Genomic DNA, 23,292 nt, shown 5'->3' with positions numbered 1-23,292 from the left:
TTCCATAAAAATGTCAGAAATAAGGGTAACAACAGAAGCTCCTAAGCTATCTGATTATTCTTTATATTCGGATTACAAAGACAATGTGACATTATGGGACATGATCACAGACATTCCCAAAACAAAAAGAGGTGCGATTCTATTAGCGGGTATAAAAAACACGCATGAGCACTTTGGAGAAAACATCCAGAGGCAATTATTTCAAAAATATAGACCCGAAGAAATAGGCGCCGCAGAGGATTCTGTACAAAAGATCCTAGAATTTCTTGACGGACACATTGGCAAACCCTCTAAACATCTTAAATTCCAATGTCTGAGAGAAATAGTAGAGTACAAAAGAACGGCCGGACAAGAATTTGCAGAATATGCAAAACACTTTGAATACTTAGTTTCCAAAGCCGAAAATGCAGGGTTGACAACTCTTTCTAGCGATATTAAAGCAGGGTTTCTAATGAATAATGCGAATTTATCTGCGCAACAAATAGAACTACTAAACTCAGTAGTTGACTTATCAGATGACAAAAAGCTATATGATAATGTCAAAACAAAAATGTTTGATATGTTAACAAATGTCTTTGGGCTAAAAAATGAAAATAGCTCCGACAAATTATCAGACGCTTTTATGGCTCAACACGAAGAAGCCTTCCTTTCTTATACAAAAAGGAAAACTTTCCAAAACTACAAAGGTAATAAGAATTACCGTACAGGTAACAACAACCGTCCCAATAACTCTAATAATTATCAAAACAATGGAGCTGGGAATAGTAATAATTTTCAAAACAACTATGCCCAAAATCACAATGATCAAGGGGAAAAGATTAACCCTAAAGATGCCAGGGGGCGCACATTACAATGCAGAAACTGTATGTCTATCAAACATTTACAAAGAGAATGTCCTTATAACAAAAGCATCGGACAGAAACAAGATAAATTCAGACAGGCATTTGTAATTGAAGGACAGACGTCAGACACGGAAGACGACATTCCGGAACACATACTTAAAGAGATAGAAGAAGCAGAGAGTAAAGAAAATGAGAATAACCAAAAACCCATTTTCTTCACTACAGACAAAAATGAATTATCAAAATTCACAGCCGAAACGCTAAATGCTGCCGCGCTTGACACCTGCTGTTCAAGCAGTGTAACAGGCATGAAATGGCTAAAAATATATATGCAAGCAATTCCCAAAAATCTGAAACACTTACTATCAGGGCCACACTATAGTAAGACATCATTTACTTTTGGCAATCAACAGTCACTAAGCTCACTAGGAATTTACAAAATACCTGTTATTATTGCCAATGAAGTACACCAACTAGAGCTTGATGTAATTGACTCAGATATTCCTTTACTAATGTCCAAAGAACATATGAAAAAATTAGGAATAGCTCTCAATCTAGTCAATGACACGGCTACAGCTAATGGCAATCCCATTAAACTACATACTACCAGTGCAGGCCACTACATTATCAACCTATTAGGCCAAGATGATAATGAGGATTCTATGGTCATGGAAAATGTAATGTTAATAGACCTAGAACAAGCCACCATTAGGCAACAATATCAAATGTTGGAAAAACTCCATAGGCAATTTGGCCATGGAAGCAAATCCAAATTTGTTGATCTCTTAAAAGGAGCAGAACAATGGAGGGAGCACTTTGATGAAATGATTGACAAAATCATAGATGGATGTGAAGGCTGTATTTTCAAAAAACGCCTACCAGACAAACCATCAGTAGCTCTACCATTATCAAATGACTTTAACAAATGCTTAGCCATGGATTTAAAGATATGGAAGGGAATACCCATACTCTACATAATTGATTGCTTTACAAGATTCACAGTAGGAACTGTGCTAAAGTCAAAAACTCCTGAAGCAGTAGTCAAAGCATTCATGACTCACTGGGTGAGATATTTTCAAAAACCGAAAGAAATCATCACAGATCAAGGTCTTGAATTCACAGGATCTGTAATGATGGAGGCAATGAGCAAGCTGGACATAATACTACACACCACAGCAGCCTACAGTCCTTGGAGTAATGGACTGTGTGAGAGAAACCATGCATTGGTGGATAACATATTAGCAAGAGTAGTGATTGACTTTCCAGACATGGATCTAGAGACTGCATTAGCTTGGGCATGTGTGGCAAAGAACTCTCTGTCAACAGTATATGGATTCTCTCCATTCCAACTAGTATATGGCAGACAACCAAACCTACCAAACATCATCGATGAACCTCCTAATGCTCTAGAAATCAAAACACACAGCAAAGCTCTTGAAGAACAACTCAAAGCAATGCATGAATGTAGAGCAGCTTTCTTAAAATCTCAAAACTGTGAGAAACTAAGACAAGCATTGAGATCAAAAATCAGAACAGCTCAACATGTCTATAATCATGGAGACTATGTATACTACAGGAGAGAGAAGGACGACAAATGGCTAGGTCCAGGGAAAGTAGTATATCAAGATGGCAAGGTCATTTGTGTCAGACATGGCAGATACTTCGGTCAAGTACATGCCAACAGACTACACCCTGTCAAACCAGAACTTGCAGACAAGATCAGGGCAGGAGAAAACACAAATGAAAGTGTCAAGGCTGAAAGTGCTGAAAACACAAGCAACAAGGCTGAAAGTGCCAAAGACAACAATGAGGACGAGAACACAAATGAGAATACTACAACCACCATCACCATAAACTCAGAAACAAACAACGAAGAGAGGAACGTTGAACAAAACAACACTCCTGAAGAGGAAGATACAATTGAAAATGAAGAAACGAATACAGAAGAAGCTATTGAAGAACAACAGCAGAAAAAGAAACAAGGCAGACCTACAAAAAAGAGCAACAGCAGCAAACAAATAGCAGTCCTGAAACGAGCAGAAAAGGTACAAATAAGAATAGAAGGAGTGTGGAAAAATGCAACAGTAATAAGCAGTGGGAAAAGAACAGGAAAGTATCCCAACTGGTATAACTTTGTATTCGATGATGGTGAGATTCTCAGTGACGATGTAGAGAATATAGAAATAAGAAAGGTAGAAGAACAAAGAGTGGAGAGAAGAGAAAACGAAGATAACTCTGACAAAAATCTTCCACAAGAAATACTAGCTGTACTAGTAAACAAAGATGAAACAAACACTCCAGAAGCACTGGAGGCAAAACAAAAAGAACTAGACAAATTGGAAGAATTTGACACATATGAAATTATAGAAGATGAAGGCCAAGAGTACATTACCACACTTTGGGTAATTACAAGAAAAGGAGACGAACTAAGAGCAAGGCTCACAGCCAAGGGATTTCAAGAACTACAAGAAGTTCCAAAAGAGTCACCTACAATGCACAAACACACACTAAGAATTATACTAGCAATTGCTGCAGCAAACAAATGGAAAATCAGTGCAAGTGATGTCAAATCAGCTTTCCTTCAAGGCAATGAACTGGACAGGATTGTGCTAGTGAAACCTCCAAAGGAGGCAAAGCTACTGAAGAAGCTATGGAGACTGAAGAAATGCCTATATGGCTTGAGAGATGCGAGCAAGAAATGGTATGAGAAGGTCAAACACAATCTTGAAAAGCTAGGATTCAAGAAATCAACATATGACTCAGGGCTCTTTTACCTGTTAAATGACAAAGGAGAGCTAGAAGGCCTGATTGGAATACATGTTGATGATTTCATCCATTGTGGCACCAAACACTTCAATGAATCAGTCCTTAATGAAGTTCTAAGTGCATTCAAGATTGGCAAATCAGAAAGCAACTCTTTCATGTACACAGGTTTCATGCTACAGCAAGATGAGAATGGTATCAATCTAGACCAAGAAAAATACGTGGAGGGAGTCACTATCCCAAAGATTGAAGCCAAGAGGCTTAGTCAAACCTCAGAGAAGATGACACCAGAAGAACTGACTCTGATCAGACAGATGACAGGATCAATAAACTGGACTGTAAGGGCAACCAGACCTGACTTAGCATTTGAGCTAATAGAAGCCTCAACAAAAATGCAAGGTGGAACTATAGCTGACTTGAAAGCTGCAAAGAAAACCCTCACAAAGATGAAGGATGTTTCCAGAGTAAGGATTGCAGATGTGAAAGATCTCAAGAAAGCTGAAATCTGGATCTTTACAGATGCAAGCTTTGGCAACCTGAACGAAGGAGTGGACAGTGCACAAGGGTATATCATGTTTCTGATAAATCCTGACACAGGAGATTGTGCTCCCATAGAATGGAAAGCCAATAAGATCCAAAGAGTCACTAACTCTACTCTAGCAGCTGAAACTATGAGCCTAACCACAGGTATTGATGCGGCTATAGCAACAAGATGGTTTTTGAAAGAGATATTAGGAGACAAATTTGATTTTCCAATCACTGCCATCATTGACAACAGAGATGCTTTTGTAAGCATTCACAGTGCCACAGACGTAGGAGAAAGGAGATTGAGGAGAGAGATAGGCATGGTGAAACAGTGGCTGGAAGGCAAAGAGATCATGAAGCTGGTATGGGTGCCAGGAGATCTTCAAGCTGCAGACATTCTTACCAAGAGGGGAGTAAACCCCAGAAAAATCATGGTCATTTTACAAGCAGGAAAGATCAGCTCTGAATATATCAGAGCAATCAAAAACTAAGAACACAGATGCATTTTTTTTCCAAAGAAAAGTAAGCTTTGGAACCATCGTTTCAGAGGTCCAAAAAAAAAAAATATAAAATTTCCAAAAAAACATTAGTTTTTATTTCTCGTATAATTTCCAAGCAAAATCTTTAACAAATAATTAAAAAAAAAAACCATTTAAAAATAACCAAAAAACGCAAATATATATAATTCCTTTATTTATTTGCACAAGTTTAAAAGTAATATTTAAAGATTTCCAAAACTTAATTAAAAATAGACCAACGACCCTTTAATCCTTATTCAAAAATCTGATTAACACAGAAAAGACGACTTTATTCAATACACTTTTCAAACAGAAAGTCGCGTTGAAGCTTTTATAATTCCGGAAGTAAGTAATAATAAACACAGAAAAATGCATCTACTACGCGACTCCAGGAAAACACGATGCCGCGGCATTGCGCATTTGCCTGATCATATATACAAAAAAGCGGAAATAAAAAGTTCAGTCGTGTAAATCTATCATTGGCGAATTCATCTAAACCGAACCTACAAGTTATGTGTATTTTTTCGAATAATGCATCAGTTTTCCAGCATTTTAACTGGCTTAGACCACCAGAACCTAATTCCAAGCATTTAAGGTATTAATTTTCAAATATTTAGGTGAAAAATATATTTTAAAACATGTTTTTATCGACTTTTTAGCTATCGGATTTATGTTGTTCAAAACTTTCACTTTCCAAATATAAATCATGTTTCCAAAAAGCATTTTTACGTAAAAAATCTCGTAAAGATTCGTTTTTTATTTTTACGACGAAGTCTTTTTCCAAAATTAGACGTCAAATCGGACAAACCTAGTCGATTTTTTTTAAAAAAAAGCAACGAATAAACAAATGTTGTAAATATATGTTATAAAATTATCCAAATTAAATAATTTGTTTTGTGCAAAATATGATATATTAATGATCTCTAAAAAGAATGATGTTATTTTAATTGTCAAAAACGCCATAAAAAGTTACCAAACTTAACATATTAAATAGCATTCTTTTACTTAATTTCCAAGTCCCACTCTAAAGCTATTTAAATAAGTTTCCAAATACTGAAAATTTCCAATTTCAGAATGGCAAAGTCTGCTGACGATTGGGCGGAGGAGGCCGTATCCACGGCAAGGGACGAGGCCATGGAGCAGGACCAGGAGGAGCCCATCAGAGTCCATCTGACTGACTTCGAGATCAAGCAATCCCCCACCAGCAAGTTCCCGATCCTATTCAAGACGGTCGAGGACGAGACATTGGAGAGTTTTGTTGAAAACACTCTCAAATGGATGGAGGAGGAGCAGCGACCGATGCACATCTCAGCGGACATCTTACTCGCGTTCTTCATGCAGAACCAGGATGAGGAGCTGATGGACGCGGTCAGGACGTTGACGGAGGCCGCCATCGCGGGGGGGAGACACCGCATAACGTTTTCAACGGCGCGTTATCCCCCGGATTTCGAACGCCATTGGAGCGCCATCTCCGATGTCAACAACGAGCTAAGGACCTTCACGCAGAAGGTCGGGGAGCAATCCCTCTCGATACACAAGGCGTTCTTAACCCCCCAGGACGGGGTGCTTGTGTGCTTTGCCGCCTGCTATGAGGAATACTACAAAAAATCATCGCTTGGGAAGACACCATCGGAGCTAGCAGTGCAGATTGTGCTGGGGTGGGTGGAGTCTCATCATCGCCATGCGTATCAGCATCCGAGGAGACCCAAGGAGAGAGTGCTGGCGCCATTACCGCTACCGCTGCCGATAGCCATGACAAAGGAGTGGGCGTCCGACGAATATATGGTGAGGCTGTTAAAGAGCAGGGGGTTATTTAGGGGGAGGAGAACCCGTAGCACATCAAGGCGTGCGCCACCGAGGAGACAGTCCCACAGGACCATCAGCAGGGAACGAGCGGACTCGCTTGTGAGCGGGGCCAGACCTAACGGCGGCCGCAGCCCCAACTCAAATGGGTGCCTGGAGAGACTGCTACATCAGGTGCAGAGAGGGGGGAGAGCCCGGGACCCGTACGTCAGGGAGAGGGAGTGCAGCAGGGTCACCACCAGGATTTCTGGCCTCTACAGGGAGAAGTGCCAGGAGGTAGTTAACCTCCGTGTCGAGGTCGAGACGCTGAAGCTCCAACTCGAGATACAGAAGGACAGGCAGGAGGGAGAACAGGAATTGGAAATCAACAGACTTCGTTTGGAGGTGAAGAAGCTGCGTGAGACGGAGAAGTGGCAGGATGCAGCTTATGACAAGCTTGCACGTGTCCGGGACGCGCTACACTGTGACAATAAGGCCTTGGAGGAAGAGATGGAAAATCTCCGTTTATCCAAGAAAGAACGCCGCCAGAAAAAGAAGGAAAAGAAAAGCCGCAAATGAAAATGGTAGTAATATTTGATTATTACTGCTTGCAGGTTTACTGGCCCAAGACCCTTCTACAAGTTCTGCCCACATGAAATCTTATTTTATCATTATGTGCTATTATTGATTATTGCTAATTTATCTATGTTTTGTCAATAAAATAAGATTGACATTTTATCATGTGTTTGTCTATGATTTTATCATTGCAGAATCCTTTGGGGTTTTAAATATGTTCTTACATCTATTTCAGTATCTCCACAATGCCTAGAATATGAGAGAGTTTATGCAGCGCAGCTGCTTTACAATTGCGTAGGTACGGACATTTCCAAATTACCCGTTTCCGGTTAATTTAACATTTATGGTAGAAGGATACAAAATATTATCATTGATTTTCTGGTATTCATTCGAAACCGATTAATATCCAGAGGATTAGAACCGGTTCTCAGCCAAACTGAAAAATTATGTATATTATCGTATTATACCCAGTTTTCTACAAATATAAAAATGTACAATCCCAAGATTAAAACCAGTTTTTTAGCCTATGTCTTCGGGACATCGGGGCTAAAAAAGCTATTTTTAACCTTTGATTCTACAATTTTTATATCCATGGAAAGCTGTTTATAATTATACTATACAAGAAATAACTATTCCAGTATCGCTTCGAAACCGATTAATATCCGGTGGATTAGAACCAGTTCTTAGCCATACTGAAAAATTACGTATAACATCGTACTATATCCAGTTTTCTACGAATATAAAAATGTTCAATCGTGAGATTAAAACCGTTTTTTAGCCCATGTCGTCGGCTGGTTTTAATCTTATAATTGTACATTTTTTTTATCCGCGGAAAGCTGTTTATAATACGAAGCGATAAATAACTAATATATAACATAATATCAAGAGTTATTTTAGTGAAAATGTAGCTGCGCTATTACCAATACGTTTCCAAAAGGTTTAATATTATAGAATAATTAAAAATACCTTATCTTTCTGAAGGTCCGCAAGATCTTTATAATATTTCTGCATTTCTTCAATACTCAGTTTATCCTAAAACAAAAAGAAAAATAATATTCTTTACTTATACAGCTTCAATAAAAACGCTTTCGGTAGTATTCAGATAAGGTACACCGAGAAACCTCCTAAAGGGACAAAAGTTCTAATGCGACAAAAACCTAAAGGACAAAACAAAAATTTCGGAGGTTTTACATAAGAGATGTCGCATTAGGAGGTTTGTCCTTTAGGAATTAGGATGTTTATCCTTTAGGAGGTTTGTCGTATTAGGAAGTTTGTCGCATTAGGACGTTTGTCGGTGTAGCTTCAGATAATATACATGAGGGACAAAACAATAGACGATTATTTGATGTACATACATCCACAATTACTAAAAATATCCATTCTCTAGAATTATTATGCCTTGACACTGATAGCTTGTTAGTAAAAACAATCATAAAAGTACTCACTCCCCTTTCCACTTCAGGAAATATCTTGACAGGGGTGTATATTCTACATGGGATCCCCTGCTCCTTGGTGAAAAAAACTTTAAAAATGTGTGGTAGGAGGGATAAAATAAATAAAATATAGAGTTCTTTAAATATTTATCCATTTTCCCCCTACTTGGTGAGAAAAAACAAGGGGGGGAAGAAAAATAAAAAATTTTGTAGCAGGGGAAAAAAAATAAATCTAGTGCAGAATATACATACACCCCTGTATCTTGAACATCTAGTGACTTGTTTTCTTATAAGAAATTGAACAAAGTAAGTGTGAACATTGAACAATACCTTTGGTCTAGAAATATCACCGATAGCATCAGGATGCAATGGAAGCTGTAAAATATCCATCACTTTCTCATCCTTTTGATCAGTAAACACCTCCAAAGCTAGGTCCAACACAGCCTAAATTAATACACAGTTGAAAGAATTAGGTGCTTTACCACAAAGTAAGCATATTTTCATAGGTTTATGAAATATATTGAAATTGAGGGGAGGGGGTTAGCTTTTCCCCCCTATGATTAACCTTTGATAGTCTGTACTTGTGGTCCCCTAACCTTCAGTGGGGCTACCCAGTACCATATAACCTAAAGTAATAAACAAACATATAAAAGAATTAACCCTCGGCCTCTCTTTCACATATTTTCAATTTGTTACAATATGAAGGGGGGCCAGGGCGGTCATTCAAAAAAATAATTAAAGGGGGTAGAACTATTGCATCGATCTCGTAATCAATTAATCTGATAAATATGAAACCTCAAAAAAAGCTAAAACTTTAGATACAGGGTACATAGGGCCCATTGAAAGTCCAAACCCAAAAGCTACGGATGCACAATATATTTTTTCTAATTCTGTCTTCTCGACTTAACTTACTTGATTAACTTTCCAAGGTACGGAGCTCAACTGATTAACGGCATCCAAGATTGGGTTCAGCCCACCTTCAGGTAACGCCTTTACTTTCTCTATCTGGTGGCTAACGCAGTTTTCATTCGTCTAAGAAAAAGACAAATAACTGAAAATATTTTAGAGAGGGATTTATAAACTAATGGCTATATGTTTTAAAGTATTATCTGTATTTCATAAAAGAATTTTACACCAAGACCTTACTGACCCGCAACTGTAGTGTAACGCGTAACGCCTCCGCTTGTCAACTAAAGACGTTTAATTGTTCATATGCATGATCAAATGGTTTATTCTACCTACTTCCTCTAAGGACTTAAAGGAAAGACCTTATTAACAGTAGTACTGTGATCCAATGATCTAACCGATCACCCACTGACTTCCTACAAGTTTCATATATCAATACCCAATACTAAAATAAATAAAATAGAAACGTACCCTGATGAAATTAGGAAATGAATGAAAGTTAGCTCCAGTATGAACATCCAGCCAGGGCATAGGTGGACAAACCTTCGGCATCTGATCAACACTGAATCTCAAGTTCTTAAAAAAGGTTACAGTACACATTTTATAGATAAAAATAAAGAAGGAAAAATTATGTTAACGCAAAAGCTAATTTAACAAATTCCGACTAAAATTTGCACATTTAAACAAGGTTTTTTTACGGGAAGCGCATGTTTATCTTTTATAAAAAAAGAAAGTTGTTTAAATTGCAAATATTTATTCAATGCAAAATAATTTGTTCAGGTTATTTGTGTTTTAGGTTAGCTTAAGACTGCCACTACTGTGCCCCCCCCCCCCCCCTACATTTAGTTATGACAAAATGATCCTACCTTCATATTAAGATCTGCAAATAAATTGAAAATGATGGGATGCGGCTTCGTCTCGTCAATCATTTTTCCTTCCTAAATTTTTAATATAGTTTACATTTCAGCTTTAATTTTTTTTATGAATTTGTTCAATTCTAAAAGTCTAGATACACTATAGAATTTTAGTTCTTTGAATCTACATTACTACCTAACAAAGGATTAGTACCAAAATCAATTCTAAGTAGGTAATATCAATGAAAGGTCAAATATGAAGAGAAATATTCTTTCCTCTGCAAGACATGGATAGAACCACTATCCCAATTGGAAAACAAACCTTAGATCTCATTCTGATGATCTTATAGAAAGCAGGAATAGAGGAAGATACTTTGGCAGTAGCTGGTTCTATACGATTATCTTTGAGCACTTGTTTCTTCACTATCAAGTTTCCTTGCCTATCTCGCCGTAGCTGTAAGTTCCTGATCAAAATCTCCTGAAAAACATTAAAAAATCTATAAACTCGGAAATATTCATTCTAATAAGCTTAGCTTTTAAAGATAATCACGCACTTTTAAATTTTGTGTAAACTTGTTAATGCTGCACTTCTCATTGATATATGTAAAAGAAAAAGGACATGACAATCAACGATAAAATTTGATAAATAAATTATTTCTTCCTTAGAAAAGAACAAGAAAAGACAAAATGTCGAAAAGAAAGAACAACAATGGCAATAGAATGATAAGAAATTGTTACTTTAATTTTACCAAAAGGAGCTGAATTTATCTCGAATTTCCTATCACTGTATCCTTGAAATAAAATTACCCTTAATTCTCGTCCAACCATTTGTATTATTTCCGGAGACCAGGCTATATCATTCTCACTGAGACGCATCACTTGAAGTGCCTCTTGCATGGCAGCTCTGTGGTTAGCAGCGGTACTACTGCTGGTCCTGTCTGGAGAGCAATACCAGGCCAGGTACTCACAGAATATCTACAACAGGAATAAATACAGATTGTAACAAAGTACACCAGGGATCCTTAAGGATAGGATCAGGGTTTCGGATCCGCATTGATTTTTTGCGGATCCGGATCCGGATCCTCAAAATTTGGTCAGTGCGGATCCGGATCAGGATCCAGATCCGGATCCGGATCCTACCGGATCCGGTTCCGGATCCTTGACAATAAAAATAAAATCACCAAACTTTTCAAAAAATATTTATTCTTTAATTCGAAGTCAAAAATACTTTTAATTTTTAAGTCTGACCCTAAACCTTAAAGATTGGCTCTCATCAAGAGAATGTCTGAGATTTTATATAAATTTAGGTAGATTTTTCTATTTTTTCCGCATTTTTTTGAGTCCAAGGATCCGGATCCGCATTTTTTTGCGGATCCGGATCCTTGGACTCGAAAATATGCGGATCCTTGCGGATCCGGATCCAGATCCGGATCCGAAACCCTGGATAGGATAAAGGATGTTAAACTGACGTATATCCCAAATAACCCCTTGTGTACATTAAAATTATCGCAGTTTGAACATAACTAGTTTGATTTCTACAAATAAAATTTCAATATAATTACCTAATGTTTAAAATAAGCGAATAAAATATCGTGGTTATATCTTTGGGTAATAACTATATTGTTGCCGCGCTAAATATGGTTATAAAGGTTCTGGTTCACAAAAGAAGTTAAAGAGGAGACTAACTAACTAATTTTGAAATATGAAAATGTTTTGAAATATTGAAATGTTTGTGGCATGAAACGAAACTACAGCATAGCTTCGCTTTAATAAAAGTCAATATCAAAAAAGAAAATAATACCTTGTTCAAATCCTCAAGATATGTTTCATCCTGAAGTTTTGTATGTTGGAGATATGCATGAAAGAGTTCAGTTCCAAGGCGATAACATATCATATTAGCAGAAGCACTGAATGTGTCAGATTCTTCACATAACTCTCTAAAAGATTTGTCACCATTAAAGCAGCGATTGCAATCTGAGGCACATTAACTTACCCCGTAAGGACGGGATTCTCCTTCGATTTAAGAGATCATCTGGAGAATCCAGAGCAACATCCACGTGTAATGAGATGCGATACTCTAACAACCAAGGATATTGGGTTAAGTAACATCAATCAGACAACCAACCCTTTGATTGCCGTTCCCGTCACCGATCACCCAATTCAAAATCCAGTTTAAAATTGATGTTATTTTAGTCGACGGAAAATCCGCGTCGGATTTAAAAGCCTCGCATAAACGCGAGCAAAAAGAATCCTTAATTTCCGTCATAATTTTAAAAATTAAGTTATCAAACCTGACAAGATTGAGAATGATGTCCGCCACTTTCTCAACAGGGACTGCAGCAACGAACAAATACATGGATATGAACGGCTTTTTACTCGAGTTTTTGAGCCTAATTTAATAGGATTTCAACGTTTTTTAATGTTTCGTGTAAAAATTAATAAATAAGACTTCTGAGACCAGGAAATGTAATGTTAACCAGGATCTAAGTGTGAGCTATATGCATTATTTTAGACCAAATTTATGTTCTTTTAATTTTGCTTCAAAATATGCCACTTCCCTCACAAATAAAGCTTGAATGATAAAAATAAAACGTTGATTTATCCCTTATTTCGATGGAATTTCTGATATCTTTTATTAAATCTGTCCGCCACTGGTCAAACAGATCCTCTGTAAACTGAATTTTATCTTTGGATACATTGTATTTCTTGGCGAATATGGAGGTCACTTTTCCATATCCCTCCAGCTCAAGCTGGGATTGTTGGTGATATAATTTTGAAAGCTCTTCTCGTGTAATCACACCTTCCACCTAAGATCAGTATTTAGTGGTTCATGGTTGTTCTATGAAATGAATTCTTACAATTATTTTAGAAATAATGACTTACTTTTATATTAAGGCTTAATTCAAAAAGTATATTTAAACTTCGAATATTTTTAAATTGCTTAAAAATTAGTCGTTATTACAGGTTAGAAAGGCAATTATTAAAATTTTAAGTAAATAAAACATATGTTCTCTTAAAAATAAATAGGTAATATTTATGAATACCTGAGATTTCAACAAATTTCTATTCTGTGGAAGATTATCTAGCAAAGGGTTTGTATAATCCCTATTTGAATAAACAGTTGTAGGCAAAGGTACATCTAGGAAATAGTCCAGGGTACGTAAAAATAACTTTCTATCCTTGGCTTGAAAAGATCCTTGTTTAAGAGCTTGCTCCACTGTGTAACCCTCTTTTAGAAATTCATCATACACCTATATATAAAAAATAATTTTTATATAGGGGAAGGGGGGCAGTAAAATAGTCTGAAACCATCCTAAAACATATGTCAAGCCCAATGGTTTGTGATAACATAACGGACAAACAAAAAAACTTTATATAAAAGGTTATCCTCCCGCTCCCCCCCCCCTCCCCCAACAAAGAGTAAAATATACTCAATATCTTAGATTTATTACCTGACGAAAAACTGACTTGTAAAGATTTATGGAAGGATCCTGGTGGCTAAAGGAAATGATGGAGGCAATGAATGAGTTGATATCAGGTTTGATTCCTCTTATCATCATTTGCTTCCACAATTCTTGCACTTTTGAGAAATCACCCTTTCGGCTCCAGCCGCGTAACATAACATTATAGACCTAAAACATAAAAATATAAATATGATTGAAAAGGGATGCAAATATAGAAAGACAAAAAGAGTATAGTAAATAATGATCTTACACTAAGCTAAATCTGTACGTTTGACCAAACCTACCTTCTTGTCTACTAATTTCTGTATTTCCAAAAGCGGGTACGCCCCCAAGAGGTCTCTTGGGGCACTTAGGGTGGGGAAGGGAAGCCAACTCCCCAACTCTTAAATTTGTTTAAGCGTGATCCTTCAGTACACTCAAACAGTGACCTTTTTTTATAGAAGGATTGTTTTATTTCCGCTAATATATTTAAAGATTATATTTGTACCTGAATATTTTGAATAGTTTCTGAGTAAGCACTGATACTGTGAAGATACTTGAAATGTTGCTCAGCTTCCTCCATTGATCTGATCTTGACGTACACATCAAAGTAATTGACGAGCATGGGTAAGCTTTTAGTTCTCTCAACTACTTCAGGTTGTCTCGAGGTTTTCTCATTTAGTTCTTTATCTGGGCTTTTAGATTTTGCAGATTTTTGTTTATTAGAAGATTTTATTGTCGAAGTTTTATTTGACAATTCCTCGTTAGGTTCTGCATGTGCATTTTTTAATGTTTCATGGTGCTCATTTGTAGCTGATATTAATGCTGGTTGTTTCAACTGAATTTTATTTTCTACTGCACTAGAAGAACTTTTGTGTTTATTACGCTTTTTCTTAATATTTAAAATATGAGCTGGATTGGAAACGGAATCATTTTCTTGAGTTCCAAGGTTTCCTAAAACAAAAAATCGACAATCAACGCCTTATGTTATTGCAGCGGAAATTATTACAATTTCTTAATCATATTTGTACAGCCAGACCCACGAAAAAGTATTTTTTAGCATCAGTAGCCCATATTTCTCAATGAATTATTAAAAGATACATATGCTTTGTTCTTTATACTTATTCACATAAGAGGATATCAAAATATTTTTTACATCAATTAACGGCGGGATTTTTAAAGCCAAAGTTTGAAAAAAGTACTTGAGAAACTGGATACTATTGCTATATGTTTCTTAATCTACTACAGATTGAAATATTGAACTCCAAAAACTTAGATGTCTTTCAATAATAATGATGAAAAAATCCCTAAAAAGAGAAACTAGAAAAATCACGAAAGGACCATAATTAACCGAGCAAATGTTCATTGGTCAATTATCAAAAATAAATTCTTAGAAAATAAATATTGGTAAAGAGAATCTTCAGATCAAATTTCAGCTGTCTATCTCAAATGGAAGACGAAAAAAATAAAGTTTCCCTAAGAATTTCAGACATTTCTATCTAAAGAGTAGTCTCGCTACTAGACATACCTGCTAATATTCTATCTAAAGAGTAGTCTCGCTACTAGACATACCTGCTAATATTCTACCTAAAGAGTAGTCTCGCTACTAGACATACCTGCTAATATTCTATCTAAAGAGTAGTCTCGCTACTAGACATACCTGCTAATATTCTATCTAAAGAGTAGTCTCGCTACTAGTCATACCTGCTAATATTCTAAGTTCTCTCGCTACTAGTCATACCTGCTAATATTCTAAGTTCTCTCGCTACTAGTCATACCTGCTAATATTCTAAGTTCTCTCGCCCTCAAAGCAATAACACGACCCTTCAGCTCTTTGAAGGTTTGGTCGATTTCAGCAGAAATTTCAGACGTAGATTTTTCCTTCTTTTTCCTAGGTTTCTTTATGGCGTCTGGAGTTTCTTGATGCTTCAGTTGTTGCATAAGCACCTAAAAAAAGGGATATTTACTACATAAGTACCAAATAAAAAAATTGAGTCTTCCTGTTTTCGTTTGTTTATGCCTGTTCAATGTTCATTCATTCACGCACCATTGCAGACATGGTAAGGATTAAAAGCCCAATTATTTTATTTTAGACAAACTCAAGGTCTAATTTTGTTATGTCTGATACACGTTTTGTACAAATGGAGTTTGCTCAATTTATTAATAGTTATTTCTCGCATCGTATTATAAACAGCTTTCCGCGGATATAGAATGTACAATTATAAAACAAGTTTTTTTAGCCCTGAGGTGTCGAAGACACCGGCTAAAAAACTGGTTTTAATCTTATGATCGTACATTTTTATTCGTAGAAAACTGGATATAATACGATGCTAGACATAGTTTTTTTCGTATGGATGAGAACCGGATTCGAATACGAGAAATTATTTTTATAAAGTTTTAACACAACTAAATTATTAGGAGATCAACCGACAGATTAACAGAGAATACCCATTGGATATTTTAAGCAAAGTGTCTATTCCTTTCTGCTAGATAACAAGGTGATAAAATTAATCAAATTGAATAAAAGTACCTCATCCCTCCCAGTATGCAGTCTTTGTACACTCTGATTCTGTACAAATGTACACCGGGGGTACAAACAGCTTTCTGTGCTACACAGTAGCAACCTTCCAGCCTTCAACATAGTCATTTTAATCACACAACATTTGTCCTAGTCATCCATTAATTCCTACCCTGAAACAAATATGTCTACGCTTAACTTCTGTGGATTAACAAATAAAAAAAAGTTTATTAAAGACAAACATTTATATATTGTATGAAACTGAATGAATCACAATGAAAATGTCTCAGTTTATCTGACTACTGTGTAACAAGAGAGGTTTTGTGTTGTCCATAGTATAACTATGATGTGCCAGGCATCGATCCTGCAGCCCGGGCCTGGAATTCTTGGTCTTTCATGGAAAGTTCGGTCAACTTCTGGCCAATTCGTTCGTGGACTTCCAGATATTTGGCTACACACCTTAATTTAATAATTATTCAAAACCATGAAACTAAAGGTTTATCATACTGTAGATAAAAATTATTGGTTGAAAAGTTATACCTACAGTTCTAAACTAACCAAACAGTTCAATACACGTACTTATGAGATAACGTCGTTAATGAACTTAATGTACCAATGTAATTTATAGTCTTATGTCCCTTGCCTTTCTAAAGGATTATACAATCTAGTAACAGTATTAAAATTGACTTTATTAAAATAAAACTGCAAATAACAACAAAGCAGAAAAATTCTGCAAGAGTGATTTTTAGAGGGGTGGTAGGCCCGCCTTTAAGTGGAAAACTGAAACATTGCATTTAATTTACCTGTCAATACAGACAGCCTCGCCCTTTTGTAGCTCTGCTTCACGATATTTAGGAGGTATACATTTCTTATGACAGGCGTTGGTCAACCTAGACAAAAAAGTTTAATATATAGTGGACTAGCGAATATGCCCCTAGCATCTAGAGGCTCTGAATTCGAAGGGGCAGAGAGGAACTATATAATAGCTTAATACTGTCCTAAGACTTAAATCTGAAAATTAAACAGCATAAAATCATCACAAGAACTATGTGAAGCTTATGTTTTATAGTGGATACTTTTAGCATTACGGAAGGACAACAGATATTAAGTAGCTTAATAATATTTTAACTGACACAGACAGACGTTATGTTACTTTTATAAAAATAATGCTAATGGCCTAATATTTAACATCATGGAATTACCGATTTTAAAATAACTTGATTCATGATGTAAGTACAGTGCAAAATGTAGACTCTACGCTAATTTTAATCCCCAAAGTTATTGTTAACCTACCTGGCGTACATATCCGTCATCATCTCAATCTCCAACTCCTGTACCAACTTCATCTTATTCTCGTCCAACTGGGGCATCGCCATCTTGGATTTATTTATTTAAAAACTTTGGTAGATTTTTTATTAAAGATTTTTAATCTTTTTGCTAGTAGAATCAGAGAATTAATTCAATTGTTAATTGGATGAAGAGCTTTTAGTTTTCACTGTTAGACTTTACTTCTTCTTTCACTTGTTCGACAATAGACTAGAACGTAACAAATCATAACACAATCTTACTAAATAGAAAATGACATAAATATATAGAAAATTAATAATTTTTTACTATTAATCCATTTAAAGTAGAGCAATACAAACATATGCGAACAGAATGAGTTTATAGGGGGTTGACGACACTCTCTTAAACCCTCATTTAAACTTGAAAAGGACTTCCTCCCCTTTTGTACTAAATGAATTTGGCCCCTAGTAAAGCCCTGTGTACACCACGGCATACAAATTCTAAGATAATATTTGCAGATTTTGTAAATCGCTATATTATAAACCCCGAACCACTTCATTATGCAATCTACATTTTCCTGGATATTTTGTCTACGGTAGTCCATAAGTGTACAGCTTTACAGTACATTGTTTCTATTTGTTAAAGCAACACGTATGATAAAAGAAAAAGATTCTTTTTAAAGTAAAATGCTTATATTTCAATCAAAATCTATATTTTTTGTATTTTTTACCGATCCACTTCATTATGCAAATCAAAAGAAAATCAATGAGAAAACGTTTGTTTTGCCCTTTTCTTCACTTTTAAAAATTAATTCGGATAAAATAATAATTTTTTAAGGGATTTATGCATTAATTATAATGAAAAACAGTGCAGTTTAAGGTAGATTTTATTGATTTTTCTAAAAAATAAATAATTAAAAAAAAGAAATTCTATCCTTATCACTTTAGAGGACAGCTGCCGACCCCCAGTCTTATGGATGAAGCTAAATACATGTAAAAAATAAAAATTTGCCTGAAAAGTATACAAAAATGTTTTTTGATGTGTTAAAATAATCCATTTTAAAATCTTGATTTTGAGGATGATGGCCTTTAAGATGCTCTTACTGGTGGTGATGGTGAGCTAAATGTTATCAAAGTGCATGCCCTTGAAGAAAACTTATATATTGAACTATGGTCCAATTTTTGTAGTCATAGCAGCCTCCAGCCAAGAAATATTAAAAAAGAAAAAAATTGCAATTTTAATTACTAAGATTCATAAAGTAAATAATTTAGTTTTTAGATAATGGTTATATTTCATGTTGAGAGGCTCCACTGGAGGCTGCTATGACTACAAAAAATGGTACATAGGTTAATAGACAAGTTGTTGTAATGGTCATGTACTTAGATAACATTTAGCTCACCTTTACCACCAGTAAGAGCATCTTAAAGGCCATCATCCTCAAAATCAAGATTTTAAAATGGATTTTTTTAACACATCAAAAAACATTTTTGTATACTTTTCAGGGTAATTTTTATCTTTAACATGTATTTAGCTTTATCCATAAGACTGGGGGTCAGCAGCTGTCCTCTAAAGTGATAAGGATAGAATTTCTTTTTTTCAATTATTTCTTATTTAGAAAAATCATTATAATCTACCTGAAACTGTTTTTCATTATAATTAATGCATAAATCCCTTAAAAAATTGTTATTTTATCAGAATAATTTTTTATAAGTGGAGAAAACTGCAAAACAAACGTTTTCTCATTGATTTTCTTTTGATTTGCATAATGACGTGGATCGGTAAAAAATAAAAAAAATATAGATTTTGATTGAAATATAAGCATTTTACTTTAAAAAGAATCTTTTTCTTTTATCATACATGTTGCTTTAACAAATAGAAACAATGTACTGTAAAGCTGTACACTTATGGACTACCGTAGACAAAATATCCAGGAAAATGTAGATTGCATAATGAAGTGGTTCGGGGTTTAGATTCTTTTATTGATAACTGACGAAATTTTCTCAGTAATAGATTAGCTGCTCTACTGAATAAAATTAGATTCAACTGTGTTATAATTCCTTCTGTTTGCGCATAGTAGCCTGACGATCTCTCAAAATAGAGTCCCTTGCCAACACAAACGAGTAAATACCTAAAAAGATATTAAGTGTTACAGCTATTCAGTTCAATGTAGTTGGATGTTTGTGTCAGTTTGTCTGCAAGAAATCTAAATATCACTAGTGGTTGCGCCCCTAGCTTCTAAGGTAGTGGGATCAGTAAAATAGCATAAAATCAAAGGCTAAACTATACAAAAAAACTATAACAGCCATATATAATGTAGACATCCTTTAGTGAAGAACTTAAGCTAGTCAGTGTTAAGCAAGAACTTGAAAAATATTCAAAGCCTTACTACTTTATGAATTAGGATTATTTCAGTTATCAAATTATTCCCCTATCCTAAACCAGAAAATGTTTCGATATGGAAATTAGCATATGTATTTGAAAAAAAAATCCAGAGTAAATTGTTGAGATTTAGGTTTGGGATAGCTAACACTTATTAGGTAGCCGTGCAACACTAATAATTATTACCTCCCACAACAATGATTGCCCAACCAAGATTTACTTTCCAAACGTTTCCTATCCTGGGCATCTCTGCTCTAAACCGACATCACAAAGTATCTGAAATCATTACATTCGACTTGAAGTGAAATATTTGTAATACGCGAGTTTTTAAGCCCTTCTTGGTAAACGATTTTAATAATTCATTTTCTAAAATAGTGTATAATGTGACCAGTTAAAAGATAATTTCAACTATTTAATTACAATATCATAAATAGGCTTAATATTTTTACTAAAACAATATATTTAAATTTTATTTTAACATTCAAAGCGCGACTAATATTTTATTGAAAGATTAGCAAAGTGTATCTTTTAAAGGGGTTGGTTGTATTGAACGATAAAATCAATAATGAAACAATTAGCGAGTTAAAAATTAATTCAACTAAAATTCTCTTTATAACTAGATCCTAAGTACGAAGTAAAGACACCTAGTTTGATATTTAAGAAATAGAGAAAAGACAAAAACAAGTTTATATTCAATCACAATTAATTATCTTCAGTATTTTATATCAAGTCTAAAATCCAAATCACAAACAAAGATTGCTGAGAAGATAGATTTTAATTTGGATCTAAAGTCTAGTACAGTAAGTGTAAGAAGAAAAGTTTTAATTATTTAGCATTAAAATTATTGTTTTTATTGTAGTAGAATAAGTCTTTGAAGCTGATAATGTTTTACTATTTAGCGATAGTATTGTACCAGTTGTCTTACAATAAAGGGGAAAAATCTTTAAATATTATTAAGTTTTATTATGTCCTTTTCTAAGTTTAAAAATAATTTTGTAAGTTAACCTTTAATTATAAGACCTTCAGGATATTAAAAGGCTACCTACTCGCTACATAGACAGGAAAAATCAAATCATTATTTTCAGTACATACAAAAATTACTTTTTTAAAATAAATGAATATAAGTTTAAGTGATACATTATGGAAACGCTAACTTTAAAGTGTATAAATTGTCATCCTGTTGACATTTTTGTTTAACACATTTTTGATTTTCAGATAACAGGAGTTATTAATACGACGAAAGTGCTATACACGCATAAAGATTTGAAATTTGTCAAAATCTATGTTTTAGTGTGTTTTACGGTGTTGCTAGGTCATGACAAACTTAAATGATCTAAGGAATATTAACGCTAAACATTTGCTGGGTGACATAATTTTTAGTTTGGTTCAATATATTGCGTCATGACGCAGAATCACCAGTTAAAACAACAGCAGAGTAGTTAGTTGATGATGGTGGTCAGTGGGGGACAACTAGTTGAGGCAGCCCTGCGGGGAAACTAGTATGTTGAACCCTCTGGGGGCTGGGAAAGTTTCAAGTTCTCTTTGATCAACATCAAGCGCCTCAACTCCTGCAGAACTGTCTTTATTGCGTAATTTCTATCCCATCTGGTTAAATAGTTACATTTTAATTTCAAATACAAAAAAAAATTCAAATACATGCCTTCGTCAATTTTAAGGTGAATTTAAATAGGTAATAGATTCTTTATCTCATTAGCAAGACAAAGTATAATAGAATTCTTTTGTAATATTCGATTTAAAATTAAAGTGTTCCTAGCAAGAGCAGGCACTGATTTGGTATCCACCTAAAAAGTAAAATAATACTATCAAAAAATTCAAAATTTCCTTTGTTTAAACATAAAAATAAAGTGTTGTCTGCAGTGTTGCGGAGCCGCCATATTTTGCTAGACCCGGAGCTGGAGCCGTAATTTTCGTTAAAAAACGGCTCCGGACTAGATAAAAATAAAGAGATTTTTTATAAATTATAATTGGGTAACTTTGTTTTGTCATGTGCAAATGCCGGAACCGCACAAAAATCAAACGGCTCCGCAACGCTGATTGTCTGACAAGTTTATCGAATTAGGGCTAGTTAGTTACTATAAAAATTATCACCTGGCCGTTTGCATTAACACAGTTCATGTTAATTCTAGTAGTGAAGCGTATAGAAGGGGGCTGTTCAGGATAGTTGGGCCCACACTCAATCCTCAAGCTGTACATTCTGTTTTCGAAGCAAGTTCTGGGCGGACCGATAATCATGCCAGTCCAGTGCTTTAGGTCGATGTCATCCTCGTTTTCCAATCCCCAACTGAAATTAAAATATTACTTTTTATTTTTTTAATCACATTTTGCAAAATAATTCTATTTCTTACATATTTTGGAGACACGATTAATGTATTTAGATATTCTGTAAAACATGGGTATTTAGCTACATCCAGAATCTATATTTGTACCAATAAAACTACACAATTTATCATTGTTCTAATAATATAGAATCTCTACATTAATGATCTCCTTGTACGTTCATCCTACCTAATAGTACCATCACCAACACCCTTTTGTCCAGCCTCTAATTCTTCCAACAGACGGAAACTGCGGGGCATTACTAAATAATAACAAAATAAGTATTGAAGATGAAAATATGAACGAAGGAGCCAGGCATTTAAAAAAGCATATAAGAAACAAATAAGAAATGCAAAGTACAACAAATTCTACCTAAAATGGCTGATCATGTGATTTTTAAAGAGGAGGAAGGGGAGTGGGTAAACTCCAGATAAATTCATGTAAGAAGTATAAATATTAAATAGGGAATAATAATAATAATCGAGAAGTAATTTACATAGGTACATATAAGTATTGAAATATTATATTTAAATAATTCAGATATAATCCTGGTCCCTTGTCTTTAACTCAATTGCTTTTAAATTTCCAAATACAAAAAGACAAATATGTGATCCATATCTGAAGTTTAATTGACAATCGAAAAAAAATTGAGTTTTAAAAGATACTTCAAATGAATTTGATCTTTATATCAATTAACACCCTAACAGAGCAGTATGGGTTAATAATTTTGTTAAAAATCATATTTTTTGTTATGTAACATTTTCTAATTTGTATAATCAAAATAATGGTTTTACTGAAAGTACCGGCTCCAGCGCCGGAATTCGCCATGATAATTCACACTCAGCAACAGATCTTGACAGCCACAGTCACGACGCTCCTGTCCTGGCACACAAGCGTAGCTCAAATTCACGGGAACGGGGAAGGCTTTAAAAACAGCGAGCTTTTTTCAAAGTGGTGTGTGTGTTTATGATGATGGATGGTGGGGGTGCATGGGATTCTAGAAACAGAGTATCCAAATTTCGGGTGCAAAATTTCCTACGAAATATTTTTAATTCTATGCAATAAAATAAGAGATTCAAGTTAATATAATTCAAATGAAAAATCTTTAATCTTATTTTTTGCTGCCTGT

At 34.9% G+C, this 23,292-nt stretch overlaps 5 protein-coding genes across 14 annotated transcripts in view; 1 reads left to right on the top strand and 4 right to left on the bottom strand.

The window, feature by feature from the left end:
- The window catches only part of PolrMT (mitochondrial RNA polymerase), a 27,109-nt gene extending 10,765 nt beyond the window's left edge, over window positions 1-16,344 (bottom strand). Inside the window, exons 1-15 of the mRNA XM_080174107.1 lie at window positions 16,173-16,344; window positions 15,421-15,589; window positions 14,151-14,596; window positions 13,652-13,831; window positions 13,244-13,450; window positions 12,806-13,006; window positions 12,491-12,591; window positions 12,001-12,136; window positions 11,007-11,174; window positions 10,522-10,677; window positions 10,212-10,283; window positions 9,817-9,921; window positions 9,352-9,471; window positions 8,770-8,883; window positions 7,973-8,038 (exon numbers count right to left, since the gene is read on the bottom strand). Coding sequence (XP_080030233.1) covers window positions 7,973-8,038; window positions 8,770-8,883; window positions 9,352-9,471; window positions 9,817-9,921; window positions 10,212-10,283; window positions 10,522-10,677; window positions 11,007-11,174; window positions 12,001-12,136; window positions 12,491-12,591; window positions 12,806-13,006; window positions 13,244-13,450; window positions 13,652-13,831; window positions 14,151-14,596; window positions 15,421-15,589; window positions 16,173-16,289 — 2,358 coding nt within the window. The 5' untranslated portion in view covers window positions 16,290-16,344. The remainder of the gene's footprint in view (window positions 1-7,972; window positions 8,039-8,769; window positions 8,884-9,351; window positions 9,472-9,816; window positions 9,922-10,211; window positions 10,284-10,521; window positions 10,678-11,006; window positions 11,175-12,000; window positions 12,137-12,490; window positions 12,592-12,805; window positions 13,007-13,243; window positions 13,451-13,651; window positions 13,832-14,150; window positions 14,597-15,420; window positions 15,590-16,172) is intronic.
- On the top strand, window positions 5,067-7,168 carry LOC145329783 (uncharacterized). The gene is made up of 2 exons (XM_080174179.1): window positions 5,067-5,243; window positions 5,722-7,168. The coding sequence occupies exons 1-2, from the start codon at window positions 5,161-5,163 to the stop codon at window positions 7,007-7,009; spliced, it is 1,371 nt and encodes a 456-aa protein (XP_080030305.1). The 5' UTR covers window positions 5,067-5,160; the 3' UTR covers window positions 7,010-7,168.
- Tim10 (translocase of inner membrane 10) lies at window positions 16,334-17,594 on the bottom strand. The gene is made up of 3 exons (XM_080174295.1): window positions 17,454-17,594; window positions 16,964-17,050; window positions 16,334-16,619 (listed from the first exon to the last, which is right to left on the bottom strand). Exons 1-3 carry the CDS (start codon window positions 17,534-17,536, stop codon window positions 16,502-16,504), a joined length of 288 nt encoding a protein of 95 aa, XP_080030421.1. The 5' UTR covers window positions 17,537-17,594; the 3' UTR covers window positions 16,334-16,501.
- Window positions 17,558-20,138, bottom strand: LOC145329863 (uncharacterized). Its single transcript, XM_080174306.1, has 3 exons — window positions 20,013-20,138; window positions 19,507-19,575; window positions 17,558-17,698 (listed from the first exon to the last, which is right to left on the bottom strand). Exons 1-3 carry the CDS (start codon window positions 20,071-20,073, stop codon window positions 17,646-17,648), a joined length of 183 nt encoding a protein of 60 aa, XP_080030432.1. The 5' UTR covers window positions 20,074-20,138; the 3' UTR covers window positions 17,558-17,645.
- On the bottom strand, window positions 20,102-23,292 carry Uev1A (Ubiquitin-conjugating enzyme variant 1A). Of its 10 annotated transcripts, none has more exons than XR_013883136.1 (6): window positions 22,958-23,292; window positions 22,353-22,425; window positions 21,936-22,128; window positions 21,599-21,628; window positions 20,869-21,433; window positions 20,102-20,703 (listed from the first exon to the last, which is right to left on the bottom strand). XR_013883136.1 is itself a non-coding variant. In XM_080174244.1 (5 exons), exons 1-5 carry the CDS (start codon window positions 22,989-22,991, stop codon window positions 21,323-21,325), a joined length of 441 nt encoding a protein of 146 aa, XP_080030370.1. In that variant the 5' UTR covers window positions 22,992-23,292; the 3' UTR covers window positions 20,102-21,322. The 10 variants fall into 10 exon arrangements, 2 of the variants coding, with proteins under 2 accessions (XP_080030370.1, XP_080030410.1); XR_013883139.1 differs by having other exon boundaries at window positions 20,102-20,618; XR_013883143.1 differs by having other exon boundaries at window positions 20,102-20,585.

Source organism: Acartia tonsa, chromosome 1 (genome assembly GCF_053477335.1).
Source record: "Acartia tonsa isolate MP-2025a chromosome 1, ASM5347733v1, whole genome shotgun sequence".
Taxonomy (NCBI): Eukaryota; Metazoa; Arthropoda; class Copepoda; order Calanoida; family Acartiidae; genus Acartia; species Acartia tonsa.
This window is presented reverse-complemented; position numbering and strand designations above follow the sequence as displayed.